The 18431-nt window shown below is 42.2% G+C and overlaps 1 protein-coding gene across 1 annotated transcript in view; it reads right to left on the bottom strand.

Moving 5' to 3' along the window:
* Positions 1 to 772: 772 nt before the first annotated feature.
* The window catches only part of LOC113467869, a 25345-nt gene continuing 7686 nt past the window's right edge, over positions 773 to 18431 (bottom strand). The window contains exon 3 of the mRNA XM_026824327.1: positions 773 to 1036. Coding sequence (XP_026680128.1) covers positions 859 to 1036 — 178 coding nt within the window. The 3' untranslated portion in view covers positions 773 to 858. The remainder of the gene's footprint in view (positions 1037 to 18431) is intronic.

The following is an 18431-nucleotide window of genomic DNA, read 5'->3' on the forward strand; positions in this document are numbered from 1 at the left end:
AAATACAATTAAGTGAATTTGGAGCTTATAATATAACTAAAATTACCTATGTAGTCAAGGTACTGACTACCTAGCTAGATATTACATTTTAATCTTTTTATGATTTCCCCTATATTCATGCTAATGTCCAAGTTGTTGTACATATTATTGAAGTTGGACATTGCGATTTCAAGTGGGGTTGTTAATCTATTTTTGGGGATACTTAAGATTTTTTTACAAGCTATCTGACGTAAAAGTACGTGCTTTTTGCATTTATAGAGGATGATGAGCAATCTAGGTAACTGTTGGGTATCAAAACATACTAGTCTTTTATTAGGTACTAGTATTCGTCATTAGGTAGCCGAGCTAAGAACCTAATTATAACTTGATAACTGTTATTAAAGCTATAAAATCGCTATTTATAAATTAATAACTTCGATCAGTGGCGGACTTTTCGTGAAATACCTAGGGCAGTATATTGCTTAACTAACATTTTATAGAATAGAATACTAACTGGAGGACGTTAAACAAGGAGTATACCAGCCTGACATTTCCTTGCTAAAGAAACAGCAAAGGTTGAGTTAGTTAGCTTAGTTGGTAGTGCGTCTGCCTTGTATGCGCGGGTTCGATTTCCGCCCGGGGCGGATTTTATCCTGATGGGATAATGTTCGTTCTCGGAACGGCTGGCTTTTTCCTATCCTGTCTTCCTTCTCTCTTCGATTTCGGGACGATAAGACCATAGCAGTTACAGTTCCCTCTGTCAAACCTCTCAAAAAAAAAATAAATAAATAATAATAAGAACCTCTTTTCAATCGGGTCTCGCTTTTATTTTCACCTTCTAAGACTATTTTGAAGACAATTTGAAGACAATCCAACTTCTCAATAGTAGTCCTGGTAGTTCATAAGCTTGTACTTAGTTCGACTTGAAATGCGTGCCCGTTTCAAGATCTGCAGTTCCTGTCTCCACTCTCGTTCGAATTTGTTCAGAAAGAAATCGGTTTTGCGGCTCTTCATTTTGAGAACTTCCGGCAGGGACTCGCTAGATGAGAGGAGATATCTGTGGAAAAATCGAAAAGAGAAATGAAGGTTTATGAAAAATGAATGTTTTTTTTTAGAGAGATTTTGACAGAGGGAACTGTAACTGCTATGGTCTTAGCGTCCCGAAGAAAATCGAAGAGAGAAGGAAAACAGGATAGGAGAAAGCCCTATGAGGGCTATTTGGTATGAATTAGAGCCAAATTTAATTAATTATAGGACACGGAGCAATTGTTTTTGGGTTATATTTGTGATTCTCAAGCATTTAAAAGTTCTCAACATAATTAGAATCCCTCTCTCATTTTATTCTCACAGGCAAGTTCACTTAACAAGAGTAGTCTCAGCTACAAGAACATATCCTCGGTGTTAGACAGTCTACCACGAGTTTCAGGGCCTCTCCTACCCCATGAGATTGTTCTCTGCCACGATCTGGTACATTTCTGTATGCATCTAGATGTGGACCTGTCCAGAATTCAGCTCAATCTAGGTAAGGAATTCAACTAACTGTGTTCAGGAATTTAGCTAGACTGTTGGACAGTATACCACGAGGTTCAGGGCCTCTCCTACCCCATGAGATTGTTCTCTGCCACGATCTGGTACATTTCTGTATGCATCTAGATGTGGACCTGTCCAGAATTCAGCTCAATCTAGGTAAGGAATTCAACTAACTGTGTTCAGGAATTTAGCTAGACTGTTGGACAGTATACCATGAGGGTGTGAGCGCGTACGGCTTGCACGCTCTCTGCTTTACCACAAAGATTCATGATTTACTTTGAACAAATTGAAAATATTCAACCCCTCCCTCGTCTAAAACCCAGTCACTAAAGTCTGATTCTTGTGTAGATGATTCATGATTTAATTTGACTTTCTTTTTTTCCCAGTGCCTGAGAAGTGTGTGATCACGCTAACTCTTACAATGCCTTACACACATGAGAAATCAGACCTGGATTATCAGTGTCGAGTTCTAATGGGTCCTGAACTTAGAGACCAAATCGAAGCCAACTTTATAAACTATCCCAAGTTTGGACAAGGTAAGTTGTGAGAAATTACCGAGTGTTTACTTTCCATTACCCTCGTATGGTAAGCTTTAACCCGAGTTCTAATGGGTCCTGAACTAAGAGATCAAATCGAAGTTAACTTTATGAACCATCCCAAGTTTGGACAAGGTAAGTTGTGAGAAATTACCGAGTGTTTACTTTCCATTACCCTCGTATGGTAAGCTCTCTTCCTCTATCCTCACTACAAGTCCTCTTCTTTTTTCCTCATTCTCTCTCTTTCCCTCCCTCTCTCTTTGTCTAACATATTATCTGTCTTTAGCTTCTGTCCTTCTCCTTCTCTCTAAAAAAACTTTTTCATTTTTCAAAACAAAACAAACCGATTTCCTCTCTGTCTCTTTCTCTCTTACACGCGTAAGGTAATAAACTCTATCCCTCTTTGTCTTTTCCGTCATGCGAGTAAATTTCATAAAGGTACTCTCTATCTCTCTCGCTCTCTCGTAACGCCCTAGCTTTTCCTCTCTTTCTATCCCACTAGTAAGCAAAGCTACATATTTCTATCTCTCTCCGTCTCATTTCAATTTGTATTCATTCAGTAGTTTAAACCGTAAGGTGATCGCTCTGTCTCTCTCCATCTCCCATTCTTATGCATCTACCTGTCTCTCTCTACTCCCTCAGTTCTGTCTGAAGCTTTTCCTATAGTGAAGTGATTGAAAGAAGTCAGTTTTTTTTTTATTATTGTTATTATTTTTCAAAGAAGTTTGATGGATTGAACTGGTTAACTTCTAATGCTAAGATCTTAACATTCCGAAATTGTAGCGAGAAGGAAGATAGGTACCTAGTAAACGAGAAAGCCAGCCTTTCAGAGTGGGAACATTATCCGTTCAGGATAAAATCTGCCTCGGGTGGGATTCGAACCCGCGGCCTAGCGCTTACAAGGCAGACGCGCTACCAACCAAGCTACCGAGGCTGGCTCGCCAAATGAAATCCCTTTTCCTGGTGAATCAAACCTATTGTAGTACATGTCCAAAATATGTCCTATTTGCTGGTGGATATATCTCATTAAATCATGAGATATCTCCACCAGAAAACTCAATTCGAAATTTATTTAACCTAGGTATATGAAAAATATGCATACTTAAAATGTCAAATAAAAATTACAAATTACAAAATTACATACCTACATAAGGTCTGTACAATCCAAAACAGTGCGCCTCAAACTAGCCGAGGGGGAGGGGGGTGTGCCGCGGAAAGATTGGGGTCGTGAAAAGTGGGCCGCGGTGGCAGCAACTTTGTGAAGCACTATGTTAGATTTTATGTATAGATAGTATTCAACTAACTACTAAAGTTATTGGTTTTACCAGGCTGTTTTCTTCTTCTTGATCTTCTGCGGGATGAAAATTAACAAGAACACAAGAAGATACATAGTCTATCGTCTTCACAGATTGATTTACATTATCTGGAGCTGAGTCATGGACCAGTTTGGTTTACAGATAGCTTAGATACATATTTAAAGATAACAGTAGTACCTATATACCTACATATGTAGCCAGGGTGATAGGTATCAGAAGGTGATTCTACCCATGATTTCTGACACATGCACATGGGTCAGTTACTTCTCTTGAAATGGGAAATCCCCACAGACGTAGATATAGCAGTACTTAATAGAATCAGATAGGTGTTCAAATTAGAAATGACTTTCTACTTTCTACAGGTACATATTTCTGGACATGGTCTTCACTTGACTGGAGTGGATTATGGACTGTCCCCTATCTAGTAGACGTTAATAAACAAGACTATAGATAAAAGGACAGACGAGTTGGCTAGAGTTATTATAGGTATCCATCAAATGTAAAAAAAAGGAGCCTCTGAAGACATGAGTTTAAATCAGTCAGCTGCCAAATATGTATTTTGCTGCTTTGCAAAATGCAATTGGAATGATTCGCTGATAAAGGTGACTTGTGAACAAGTACCACTTTTTAAGTGACGATGGTTTTACCGTTCATCTACCCACCTTCTTACATTAACCTCACCCGGGCCGGGAAAAGCCTGCAGCAAGCATTTCCTCGCAAGGTCACCCATATGGATACCAAGCATCGAAAAAGTCGCTTCAGTGAATCCTCAGGGAGGAGTGCATTCAACGTACCTACTATTACCTACAACGGAAACACTACCATCACATCACGTCACGTCGTGTCACATGAAGTCAAGTCAGAAAGATGTAGTTCAAAGTTTTTCCATAATGTCAAAGGTAATTTCAGGACAGCCACACTATAGGTACCATCACTTTACGTCACGTCATGTCACGTCACATCACGTCACGTCACGTGACAGGATGTGACGTGATGTGATGGTATTGTGTTTCTACCTTTACTCTAGACATATTTATTGCGATAAGGAGATAAACATCAGCAAGTCTTTTGTTATAAGGATCTTGAACTCGGCTAGAATTGAACATTCTGCAATTATTGCAATCACGGCATATGGGCTGAAAAAATATAGAAACCAGTTTTTTGAGTTTCAAGATTGAGCCACTATACTACTGACAGTTCTGCTTCCTAGTTGAACCGAACCAAGAGAGATATCAAATAGGTAATTTAAGTATGAACTTACAGGTTTTTTTTTTTTTTTTTTTTTTTAAAAACGAGTATGTAGGTATACCGTCCTAATCTATGCTCCTTGCTCTATATCTCAATGGGATATAAAAGATGCAAGAAAAGAGGGGTCGAAATTGAACGAAATTGGTGAAGATACTTAGACATTAATCAATACGGAGGGAGGGTAGATTATAGCTAACTACTCGTATGTCCGTAGATAGATACAATTTTATTGATGTCATCTTGTTTTTTTACTTTTTCCTTTTCATAATTACCTAATAATCTTACTTTTATCGAACCCGCGACCTAGCGCTTACAAGTCGGACGCGTCACTGTACCTAACTACTCGTATGTCCGTAGATAGATACAATTTTATTGATGTCATCTTGTTTTTTTTACTTTTTCCTTTTCATAATTACCTAATAATCTTACTTTTATCGAACCCGCGACCTAGCGCTTACAAGTCGGACGCGTCACTCACGAAGCTAACTATAGGCTGGCAAAATTTGGAATTAGTAAGAGTAATATTCATTTATTTTTCCTGTAGGTACAGGTAAATAGATAGATAGGTATCTAACTATTTACTTATTGAAACCGGGCAATAACTTGTCTTTCTAACTTAACTATTTACCTACCTATTATTTATATTTATTTTTTTCAAGTTCCTATAATGAATGACACCTTGAAATTTAGGAATCCGTTTTTTAGTTGTTGTGGTTTAAAGATGAGTGTTTCGCCGCCGTTTTTATTTCGAAGCAATGAAACAAATGCTACATTAGACGCATGTGGTCTGTGTCGTAACATATGGCCATCCCGTAGTATGCCTCTCATCAGGTGGGCAAGAAGAGACAAAATACCTACTTCCCATGCATGTAGTTGCGGGGTCAACACAAGAACACCAGAAAGTAACCCGTTGAAATATTCCTCCAATTCAATATAGCTGATTTTACAAACTTTTCATGTCATTTTTGTCTTGTCTTCTTCGTCCTCTTTTTATTCTTCATTCTCTCCTCTTCCTCCTTCTTCTTTCTCTTCTTCAACTTCTCTTTCTTCATCTTCTTCTTATTTTTCTCCTCTTTCTTCTTCCCTTCCTCCTCACCTGCTTTCTCCATCTGATTTTTCTTAATTGCCTTCTTCTCTTTTTCTCCTCCTGTTCTTCTCTTCTTTTTCGACCGTTTTAATTCTTCTGCTTTTCCTCATTCGTGGGTGACTCATCCTTTATTAAAGCTTTGACCTCTCCCCGCCCTCTCCTATACATAAAGGACGTGCAAGTAGGTACCTGTGGTACCGAAATCCTCAGCGCGTCCTTGACAAGGTCGTTTGAACGAACTTGAGATCCTGTTTCAGCAAAATCCTATAACTATTTTACATTATTTTATTCTTTTCCTTCTTCTTCTTCTTCTTCTTCTTCTTCTTCTTCTTCCTCCTCCTCCTCCTCCTCCTCCTCCTCCTCTTTTTTCTTCGTCAGGAGGATGAGTCATCCACAGTTCACCGGTATCATCCAATGTGTAATGGTAAAACCAGTCCACAGGAATCAGCAGAGTTGTAGACCGCTGGAGCCAGAGACTGGAATGAAGAGGTCATTGCACTTCGGACATTAGAGTAGCGCTGATTTATATCCTGCGCTATAATTTGCGCTTACCAGATCTAGCGCGCCAGAGAGGTTTCTTTCGAAGAGGTTTGATACATTGAACTGTAAATGACAAGGCCTTGTCGTCCTGAAAGCGAAGAAGGAAGACAGGATCGGAGAAAGCGAGACGGTCCGAGAGCGAACATTATCCGTTCAGGATAAAGTTCGCCCCGGGCGGGAATCGAACCCGCGACCTAGCGCTTACAAGGCAGACGCGCTACCCTCCAAGCTAACTATAGGTTGGAATCAAAGAGAATAGAATCATTGGGGGCACGGTTGGTCCAGTGGCGGTTGCTTGCCATGCAGAAGGTACCGGGTTCGAATCTCAGCCTTAAATATTGTTTCTCTGCTCCTCCACACCGCAGAAGGAAAATTAGATCCCAATAGCAGGGCTCACGGCAGTGCGCCAGGCCAAATTCCATACCTACACAGAGAAAAAAAAAAAAAAAAAATGGTAACAGGGTGCCACAAGTTTAGGGTGGAAGAACTCTATTGTCGGGTTAACCCTGATTTAGGCTATTGTGGAATGCTATATTATAGTGTCGAGCTTCCCCATATAGAGTTCAATATTAGGGTGCCGGAACCCACAGTCACCCGATTGGGCTGCCGGCACTCTGGTTTTTTTTTTTTTTTTTTTTTTTTTTTTCCTCGCTCCTCCTTCTTCTTCTCCTACTCCTCCTCCTTCTTCTTCTCCTACTCCTACTCCTACTCCTCCTCCTCCTTCTTCTTCTCCTACTCCTCCTCCTTCTTCTTCTCCTACTCCTACTCCTACTCCTCCTCCTCCTTCTTCTTCTCCTACTCCTCCTCCTTCTTCTTCTCCTACTCCTACTCCTACTCCTCCTCCTCCTTCTTCTTCTCCTACTCCTCCTCCTTCTTCTTCTCCTACTCCTACTCCTACTCCTCCTCCTCCTTCTTCTTCTCCTACTCCTCCTCCTTCTTCTTCTCCTACTCCTACTCCTACTCCTCCTCCTCCTTCTTCTTCTCCTACTCCTCCTCCTTCTTCTTCTCCTACTCCTACTCCTACTCCTCCTCCTCCTTCTTCTTCTCCTACTCCTCCTCCTTCTTCTTCTCCTACTCCTACTCCTACTCCTCCTCCTCCTTCTTCTTCTCCTACTCCTCCTCCTTCTTCTTCTCCTACTCCTACTCCTACTCCTCCTCCTCCTTCTTCTTCTCCTACTCCTCCTCCTTCTTCTTCTCCTACTCCTACTCCTACTCCTCCTCCTCCTTCTTCTTCTCCTACTCCTCCTCCTTCTTCTTCTCCTACTCCTACTCCTACTCCTCCTCCTCCTTCTTCTTCTCCTACTCCTCCTCCTTCTTCTTCTCCTACTCCTACTCCTACTCCTCCTCCTCCTTCTTCTTCTCCTACTCCTCCTCCTTCTTCTTCTCCTACTCCTACTCCTACTCCTCCTCCTCCTTCTTCTTCTCCTACTCCTCCTCCTTCTTCTTCTCCTACTCCTACTCCTACTCCTCCTCCTCCTTCTTCTTCTCCTACTCCTCCTCCTTCTTCTTCTCCTACTCCTACTCCTACTCCTCCTCCTCCTTCTTCTTCTCCTACTCCTCCTCCTTCTTCTTCTCCTACTCCTACTCCTACTCCTCCTCCTCCTTCTTCTTCTCCTACTCCTCCTCCTTCTTCTTCTCCTACTCCTACTCCTACTCCTCCTCCTCCTTCTTCTTCTCCTACTCCTCCTCCTTCTTCTTCTCCTACTCCTACTCCTACTCCTCCTCCTCCTTCTTCTTCTCCTACTCCTCCTCCTTCTTCTTCTCCTACTCCTACTCCTACTCCTCCTCCTCCTTCTTCTTCTCCTACTCCTCCTCCTTCTTCTTCTCCTACTCCTACTCCTCCTCCTTCTTCTTCTTCTCCTACTCCTCCTCCTTCTTCTTCTTCTTCTTCTTCTTCTTCTTCTTCTTCTTCTTCTTCTTCTTCTTCTTCTGCTCCTCCTCCTCCTTCTTCTTCTTCTTCGCCTTTTCTCGTGTTCAGACGGGGTCGGCGTTTTCCGCCAGCCTCTCAATCAGCCTTGGTTTGATTGCATTGGGCTGACAATTGATTTTGTCTGCAAAAAAATATTATGAATGTATGCGCTTCGGCCTGAAGACCTGTTTTTCTTTTGAGGCTACCTATTTGCCGCCTTCTGAAGCTCATTTCCTTGGCACTCAACCTTTGCTAATATAACCAGCAAGGGAAAGCGCTAGAAAGATATGAGGAAGTTGCTCATTACAAATCTCATTAAAGATTAAGAAAGGTAAATGGCCCCTAGGTACTGGTTGGCTCCAGAGCAAAATCTGAGAGATTCATTAGTGTGGGGTCAGTTGCCAAAAAGTTTGACGGTTTCCAAAAGTAATCTAAAGCAAGCCAACAGCCAACCTGGTGAGCTTGGATGATAACGTGTCTGTCTTGTTAGCAATAGATCGCGGGATTCCCGCCCAGGATGGATTTTGCCCTAACCAGATAATGATGGTTATGTAGATGATGGTTATGTATTAGGTTGTAAATGTTTTAATTTGTATATATTGTTCAAAAATAAATAAAAACGATCTTTATTATACACAAAAGATAAGGTTTTCGGAAGTGCTAGCTTTCTCCTCTCCAGTCTTTCTAAAAAAAAAATCCTTCTTCTTTTCCCTTGTTCAGACGGGGTCGGCGGGTTTCGCCATTAGCCTCTCAATCAGTCATGGTTTGATTGCTTTGGGCTGACATTTGGTTTTGCGGAGACCTATACAAAATGTCCCGCCCTGCGCACTCAGCCTTTGCTAAGTCTTTAACAAGGAAAGCAAGGCTACTTCTTCCTCTCTTCTTCTTCTTCTTCTCCTACTCCTCCTCCTCCTTCTTCTTCTCCTACTCCTCCTCCTTCTTCTTCTCCTACTCCTACTCCTACTCCTCCTCCTCCTTCTTCTTCTCCTACTCCTCCTCCTTCTTCTTCTCCTACTCCTACTCCTACTCCTCCTCCTCCTTCTTCTTCTCCTACTCCTCCTCCTTCTTCTTCTCCTACTCCTACTCCTACTCCTCCTCCTCCTTCTTCTTCTCCTACTCCTCCTCCTTCTTCTTCTCCTACTCCTACTCCTACTCCTCCTCCTCCTTCTTCTTCTCCTACTCCTCCTCCTTCTTCTTCTCCTACTCCTACTCCTACTCCTCCTCCTCCTTCTTCTTCTCCTACTCCTCCTCCTTCTTCTTCTCCTACTCCTACTCCTACTCCTCCTCCTCCTTCTTCTTCTCCTACTCCTCCTCCTTCTTCTTCTCCTACTCCTACTCCTACTCCTCCTCCTCCTTCTTCTTCTCCTACTCCTCCTCCTTCTTCTTCTCCTACTCCTACTCCTACTCCTCCTCCTCCTTCTTCTTCTCCTACTCCTCCTCCTTCTTCTTCTCCTACTCCTACTCCTACTCCTCCTCCTCCTTCTTCTTCTCCTACTCCTCCTCCTTCTTCTTCTCCTACTCCTACTCCTACTCCTCCTCCTCCTTCTTCTTCTCCTACTCCTCCTCCTTCTTCTTCTCCTACTCCTACTCCTACTCCTCCTCCTCCTTCTTCTTCTCCTACTCCTCCTCCTTCTTCTTCTCCTACTCCTACTCCTACTCCTCCTCCTCCTTCTTCTTCTCCTACTCCTCCTCCTTCTTCTTCTCCTACTCCTACTCCTACTCCTCCTCCTCCTTCTTCTTCTCCTACTCCTCCTCCTTCTTCTTCTCCTACTCCTACTCCTACTCCTCCTCCTCCTTCTTCTTCTCCTACTCCTCCTCCTTCTTCTTCTCCTACTCCTACTCCTACTCCTCCTCCTCCTTCTTCTTCTCCTACTCCTCCTCCTTCTTCTTCTCCTACTCCTACTCCTACTCCTCCTCCTCCTTCTTCTTCTCCTACTCCTCCTCCTTCTTCTTCTCCTACTCCTACTCCTACTCCTCCTCCTCCTTCTTCTTCTCCTACTCCTCCTCCTTCTTCTTCTCCTACTCCTACTCCTACTCCTCCTCCTCCTTCTTCTTCTCCTACTCCTCCTCCTTCTTCTTCTCCTACTCCTACTCCTACTCCTCCTCCTCCTTCTTCTTCTCCTACTCCTCCTCCTTCTTCTTCTCCTACTCCTACTCCTACTCCTCCTCCTCCTTCTTCTTCTCCTACTCCTCCTCCTTCTTCTTCTCCTACTCCTACTCCTACTCCTCCTCCTCCTTCTTCTTCTCCTACTCCTCCTCCTTCTTCTTCTCCTACTCCTACTCCTACTCCTCCTCCTCCTTCTTCTTCTCCTACTCCTCCTCCTTCTTCTTCTCCTACTCCTACTCCTACTCCTCCTCCTCCTTCTTCTTCTCCTACTCCTCCTCCTTCTTCTTCTCCTACTCCTACTCCTACTCCTCCTCCTCCTTCTTCTTCTCCTACTCCTCCTCCTTCTTCTTCTCCTACTCCTACTCCTACTCCTCCTAGTGGCAACAACTTTGAGAAGCACTGTGTTAGATTTTATGTAGATAGTATTCAACTAACTACTAAAGTTATTGGTTTTACCAGGCTGTTTTCTTCTTCTTCATCTTCTGCGGGATGAAAATTAACAAGAACACAAGAAGATACATAGGTAGTCTATCGTCTTCACAGATTGATTTACATTATCGGGAGCTGAGTCATGGACCAGTTTGGTTTACAGATAGGTAGCTACATATGTAAAGATAACAGTAGTACCTATATATACCTATGTAGCCAGGGTGATAGGTATCAGAAGGTAATTCTACCCATGCTTTCTGACACAAACATGCACATGGGTCAGTTACTTCTCTTGAAATGGGAAATCCCCACAGATGGGAAATATAGCAGTATAGGTACTTAATAGAATCAGATATGTGTTCAAATTAGAAATGACTTTCTACAGGTAGTTATAGTTAGGTATGTTTGCAATTTGCATGATGACTCACTTGCAGAACTTTCGAGGAGCAATGACTCACGTACATAGGTACCCTAATCTATGCAAGTAAATAAGTAAGTCGGTAGTCGGTACTTACCTGAAAAATTCAAAGTCTGGACTTTCCCAGTTTCCTGCTAATTTATTTAATTAAAGTTCCTATAGCTAGCCTAGTTAGCTTAGTTGGTAGTGCGTCTGCCTTGTAAGCGCTAGGCCGCGAGTTCGATTCCCGCCCGAGGCGGATTTTATCCTGATCGCAACTCCTCCATTGGAATGATTCGCTGATAAAGGTGACTTGTGCTTGTGAACAAGTACCACTTTTTAAGTGTCGGATGTTTTACCGTTCATCCCACAACAAGCTACCCATCTTTTCACATTAACCTCACCCGGGCCGGGAAAAGCCTGCAGCAAGCATTTCCTCGGAAGGTCACCCATATGGATACCAAACATCGAAAAAGTCGCCTTCAGTTCTGAAATTCCTCCCGCGCTAACTGCTTGAGCCACTGAGGTTGGTTCGTTTTGTTATTTCATAAAACCTATAACAGGTAACTTACTTACTTGAATATAAAAAAATCTCAAATTTTCAAATTCTCGTTTTGTTATTCCATAAAACCCATAGGTAAAAATAATATACCGAGGGGTTGGGTAAGGTAGGGGGGGGGCGTGAAAAAATGAGAATATGCCCAAAGGGGGCGCCATGCAAAAAAGTTTGAGAACCACTGCTCTACAGACTCTATGTCATTTTCATAGCTTGGTTTTCCAGCCGACTACGCGCTACTCAAAGTCTCGCGTCTACGCGTCCATTCTGGCACCGGACCTTACCTTTATGAGGCAGCTGCGCGTCTCGTAGACTATGATTCAAAATGTCGTGGTCAATATCAAACGCCAATCTCCTGAGTAGATGAAAACAGTTTAGATAGACAGAGAGGTAATTTTCAGGATCCTGTACTGAATAGTTGGACACCGTCAGCCAATAGTTGAGATTCCTGGAATGAACGGAAATATATTTTAAATACTAAGAAGAAGAAGAAGAAGAAGAAGAAGAAGAAGAAGAAGAAGAAGAAGAAGAAGAAGAAGAAAAAAAAACCATTTTTCTCTCTCTCTCTCTCTTCAGTGAACTTAATTTAGGGACAAGGACTCCATTGTTATAGGCGCAATGCACACTAGTGAAACGGATTTCGTGAAACGTTGTTCAAGAAACCCGTACATAAGGTTAGCACTAACTCATTAATATTCCGATTTAAAAAATACCGGTAAATCGTGAAATTTGACGTCACAGCATACGCTCCCGTAGGCGATGACGTCATAATTTATGACTCCCGCTTCGTTTGTTTGTGCGCAAGCGTTTCTGCGCATTTCGTCGTGAAATCTGACGTCACAACTCTTTGAACTTTTTCATTAGAACGGCAATTAAAAATTGAATTTTCAACCTTTTAAATTTACTTTTTCGGAGTTTTGACCTCAGATTTGGATTTTTCACAACTTTTTACGTAGGAATCGACCTTTTATTAATAATGTCACTCACTTACTTACTCACTCACTCACTCACTCACTCACTCACTCATTCACTCACTCACTCACTCACTTACTTACTTACTCACTCACTCACTCACTCACTCACTCACTCACTCACTCACTCACTCACTCACTCACTCACTTACTCACTCATTAATATTCACTTACTCACTCACTTTCTCACTCACTCATCAGTCAGTTAGTTAGAGAGTCAGTCAGTCAGTCACTCACTTACTCACTCACTCACTCACTCACTCACTCACTCACTCACTCACTCACTCACTCACTCACTCACTCACTCACTCACTCACTCACTTACTTACTTACTTACTCACTCACTCACTCACTTACTCACTCACTCACTTACTCACTCAATCAATCATTCATTCACTCACTCACTCACTTACTTGTCAAGCTGATCCAAATGTTCTTCCTTCTGTTCTATCTGCTGACTCACTTACTTGTCAAGCTGATCCAAATGTTCCTCCCTGTTCTATCTGCTGACTCACTCACTCACTCACTCACTCACTCACTCACTCACTCACTCACTTACTTGTCAAGCTGATCCAAATGTTCCTCCTCCTGCGTTATTTGCTGTTTCACATACTTGTCAAGATTTATTTCCTATTACCTTTTCACAATTCTGGTATTTTGTTTGTTCTTTTTTTTATTTTTTTCGTTTAGACTTTTGGAGGGCTCATTTTGCTCATCTTCATCGTACGGGGTCCGCCATAATCCATAAAGCCACTCTAACTCAAGAACGGAAAGCAGTAGTGTAACAATTTAAAAAAAAAAGATGATTGTTCCACCGCCGTTTTTATTTCGTAGCAATGGAACAACTGCTACATTAGACGCATGTGGTCTGTGTCATAGCATGCCGTAGTATGCCTCTCATCAGATGGGCGAGAAGAGACACAATACTTCACATTTAGGTGCTGGGTCAACACGAGAACACCAGAAAGTCACCCGTTTTGCAATCGAAAAACGAATACCTACAATTTTTGTCGATGGTGGGATTCGAACCCGGTACCTTCTGCATGGCAAGCAAGCGCGTTACCACTGGACCAACCGTGCCCCCTATGATTCTATTCTCTTTGATTCAGAAAAAGTGGCAATTTTATTGTGAACGGTGTGAACCTCAGAGCATCCCGTTTTCACAGTGAAGCGTTATTTAAAGAAAAACGGACATTCTGTGACCCAAACTAAACGTGATCTTCTTTGAGAGATTCTCCTCTTCTTCATTCAGCTGCTGACTTGAATTTATCATTGCTCGAAATGATGTTGTTGTTGTTGTTGTAGCGGCTTCAGCTGTAGCTAGCCCTGTTTAATTGGCTCGTCCTGAACCGCAGTCAACCATCGTGAGGACTTGTGCTTGTTCTTTAAAAGCAGAGAGCTTTGAAAACTCCAAGCCAGCTAGCCTAGTTAGGGTAGTCCTCGGGAAGTCCATGTGCTGACTTGAAATCTTCTTTCATTGACTGACTCGATCTACTCCATCAGTGGATATTTCTCCCTGGCTTCTCGGATCAGCATTGCTGACAAATCTTTGTGTCCTGTTTTACAAAAAAGGTGAGAAGTTAAAATGAAGCAACATAAAAACCTATGAACGCCTGGAAACTCAATCAAGTATGCAACATGCAAGGATAACTTGAAGGTAAGGCGTCTACCTTGTAAGCTCTAGGTCGCGGGTTCGATTCTCACAGAAGGTCAACAAGGTGGATTTTATCCTAAACAGATAGGGTTTTCGGAACGGCTGACTTTCTCTTCCTGTCCTCCTTCTCTCTTTGCTTTAGGGACAGTAAGACCTTAGCAGTTACAGCTCCCTCTATCAAACCTTCGATAAAATTTGTTTTAAACCAAACTACATTGAATTAGTCACCTATCTATCCAGTCACTAGCCACGCTCGCGGTTGTTGAACTCACCTACCTACCTCTTAAAGTTAAAGTTAGTGGATGTGAATCTCACCTCTCTCCTCCAGATGAGTGGCATAAGCTTTCACCTCCACTAATAGTTCATTCTTATCCATCAACTCATCCAATTCGGAGGGTGTCTTCAGGGCGTTAACCAGGGTGTCCAAAAGCTCAACCCGCTCCTCAGTAGAGAGTCTTGGGTTCGATTTCAGGACGGACAGAAGCCCTTGTGCTGTGGAATAAGAAGAGGTAGATAACGGTACAGGCTGTACAGGAGAATGCTGAAAATCCCGTGGACGCAAAAAGTCACCAACATCGAAGTACTCCGACGGATGAAGAAGGAGCCAGAGCTTAGAGTTGGGTCTGCAATCTCAATTTTGTTAATCTCTAAGCATGAAGCATGCTAAGAGAAAGAAACACACTGACCTCAAGCTCACACTCACGTGAGCTCACGAAACGTGAGGGCAGTGTGGCTATCGTGAACGAAATCATAATGTTATGGGAGAACATATTATTTGAACCACATTTTTCTAACTACTCATGGGCTCACGTGACGTGATAGTACCTAGGTAGGTAGTGTGTTTTTATTATTTCTACCTTGAGGAAAACTTGCTATTAAGGATGAGAGAAGTACCTATAGAAATTTGTCGGGAGTTAAACCCGCGGGACTTGCGATATACAAGTCCTAATCTGATTCCCACTGCACTAGATTCGTAGAAGCTTAACCCATCCTTTTAGCCCCTACACCTGAGCCTCAGATTGGGCTTTTTAGCCCGTCCTTCCTTTATTATTACAATAGTAATAAAAAGGTATAGGGGACGGACTATTGTATTCGCTTCGGTGTCGTCTGTGTTTCTGTCATTTGCGATATACAAGTCCAATCTGATTCCCACTGCACTAGATTCGTAGAAGCTTAACCCATCCTTTTAGCCCCTACACCTGAGCTTCAGATTGGGCTTTTTAGTCCGTCCTTCCTTTATTATTACAATAGTAATAAAAAGGTATAAGGGACGGACTATTGTATTCGCTTCGGTGTCGTCTGTGTTTCTGTCAGTCTGTCTGTCTGTTCCCATAGAAGGACTTATCCAAACCTGGTCGATATATCAAATTAAAGGTCTTTTTACCAGGAACATGAAAATGGTGGTGCAAATTTTGTTCAGAAAACCATAAAGCCAAAAAACAAAAAAAAAAAAAAAAAACTGAATATTAAACATATTAGGTAGGTACATAGGTACTGATTTTCTCTAATCACGATCGAATAAACTACGGGCTAAAAAATTCCCGGAGGGACTGGTCGATAGGTATATCAAATTAAAGGTCTTTTTACCAGGAACACGAAAATAGTGGTGCAAATTTTGCCCAGAAAACCATAAAGCCAAAAAAAAAACTGAATATTAAACATATTAGGTAGGTACATAGGTACTGATTTTCTTTAATCACGATCGAATAAACTACGGGCTAAAAAATTCCTGGAGGGACGGGCCCAGCTTGTTGTGTATGCTAGATTGCATAGGGAGTTCCACTATTTACCATCTGGTATCTGGTATGTGTAAACACTGACTATTTTGCTGCCTATTACTATTATGACTATTTTGCTGATATATTCCTCATCACGAAATGGCTATGAAAAATATTGTTCGGTTTTACGGAATCCAACGTCAACAACAATGTAGATTATCCATATACAGACATATCCCATGTTGTCGTCATTGTTAGCACAGCTGGCACCGGTCGATGTTTTGTCTGTGTGAGAATCAGTCCGGGGAATTCATTGTGTCGATAATAGTCGATACTGGCTAGAAGTCTCAGATTTGTTCCTCTTGACAGACGATAGGGTAAAATTCTATTTCAATAAAGTCTCGGGAACTCAAGAGAAAGTTAGTTGAAGATAGTTCAGTGTCTGGAGTGGTCCATTTTGTCTCTAGTTGTTGGATTCTAGTTGAAGAAAGTTCAGTGTCTGGAGTGGTCCATTTTGTCTCTAGTTGTTGGAGCATCCTGGTTCATAAATCTACGTCCATTCTCTCCAACTGTACCCTGTCGCTTTCTCGGATTTCTCGATTTCTCGGAAGCATTTCCTCGGAAGGTCACCCATATGGATACCAAACATCGAAAAGGTCGCTTCAGTGACCCCTCAGGGAGGAGTGCCATTCAACGTAGGTACTATTACAACGGAAACACTACCATCACGTCACGTCATGTCATGTCACGTCATGTCACATGAAGTCAAGTCAGAAAGATGTAGGTAGTTCAAAGTTTTTCCAAAATGTTAAAGGTAATTTCAGGACAGCCACACTATACCATCACATTACGTCACGTCACATCACGTCACGTGACGTGACAGGATGTGACGTGATGATGGTGTGTTTCTACCTTTACTCTAGACATATTTATTGCGATAAAGAGATAAAAATCAGCAAGTCCTTTGTTATAAGGATCTTGAACTCGGCTAGAATAGAACATTCTGCAATTATTGCAATCACGGCATACCTATGGGCTGAAAAAAATATAGAAACCAGTTTTTTGAGTTTCTCAAGATTGAGCCACTAATATACTACTGACAGTTCTGCTTCCTAGTTGAACCGAACCAAGTGAGATATCAAATACATAGGTAATTATTTTAAGTATCAACTTATCTTTTTTTTTTTTTTTTTTTTTTTTTTTTTAAGGGTTTCCGAAAAAAAGGGGGGGTTGATTTTTGAATTTAAGTGTATTCCTATTACCTTTTCACACATTCTGTATTTTGTTTCTTCTTTTTTATTTTTTCCGTTTAGACTTGTTGGTGAGGCTCATTTTGCTCAATCTTCATGTACGGGGGTCCGCCATAACTCCATTAAAGGCCACTCTAACTCGAGAACGGAAAGGCAGTCAGGTGTAACATTTAAAAAAAAAAGATGATTGTTGCCACCGCCCGTTTTATTTCGTAGGCAAGTGGAACAACGTGTGACTTTAGACCGCATGTGGTCTGTGTCATGCATGCCGTAGTACATCGCCTCCTCATCAGGCAGATGGCGAGAAGAGACACAATACTTCACATTTAGGTGCTGGGGTCAACACCGAGAACACAGAAAGGTCACCGTTTGCGCCATCGAAAACGAATACTACACATTTTTGTCGATGGTGGGATTCGGAACCGGTACTTCTGCATGGGCCAAGCAGCGCCGCTTACCACTGGACCACCGTCGCCCCCATGATTGGATTTATTCTCTGTTCCATTCAGAAAAGCAGGTGGCATATTGTGATTGCTGAGCGGTGTAACCTACGAGCCATTCCCGTATTTCACAGTGAGCGGTTAATTTAAAGTAAAAAACGGACATTCTGGTGACCCAAACTAAACGTGATCTATCTTTGAGAGGTTCTCTCTTCCTTCATTTCAGACTGTCTGACTTGAATTATCATCATTGCTCGAATGATGTTGTTGTTGTTGGTTGTAGCGGCCTTCACGCCTCGTAGCTCAGCCCTGTCTTAATTGGCTCGTCCTGAACCGCAGTCACGTCCATTCGTGAGCGCTTGTGCCTTGCTTCTTTAAAACAGAGCACTTTGAAACTCCAAGCCAGCCGTAGCCTAGTTAGGGGTCCTCGGCGATGAGTCCACTGTGCTGACCTTAGAATCTTCCTTTCACGTTGCATGACCGATCTACTTCCCAATCAGTGGATATTTTCTTCCCTGCGCTTCTCGGATCAGCATGCTGACAAATCGTTTGTGTCCTGTTTTACAAAAAGGGGAGACAGTTAAAATGAAAGAACAATATAAAACTCATGACGCCTTCGGAAACTCAACGCAAGTAATGCAACATGCAAGCGATAACTTGAAGGTAAGGCGTCCCTACCCCTGTAAGTCTTAGGTCCGGGTCGGCCATTCTCACAGAAGGTCAACAAGGTGGATTTTATCGTAAACAGATAGGGTTTTCGAACG

This window comes from Diaphorina citri, unplaced genomic scaffold (genome assembly GCF_000475195.1).
Source record: "Diaphorina citri unplaced genomic scaffold, Diaci psyllid genome assembly version 1.1 scaffold574, whole genome shotgun sequence".
Classification (NCBI taxonomy): Eukaryota; Metazoa; Arthropoda; class Insecta; order Hemiptera; family Psyllidae; genus Diaphorina; species Diaphorina citri.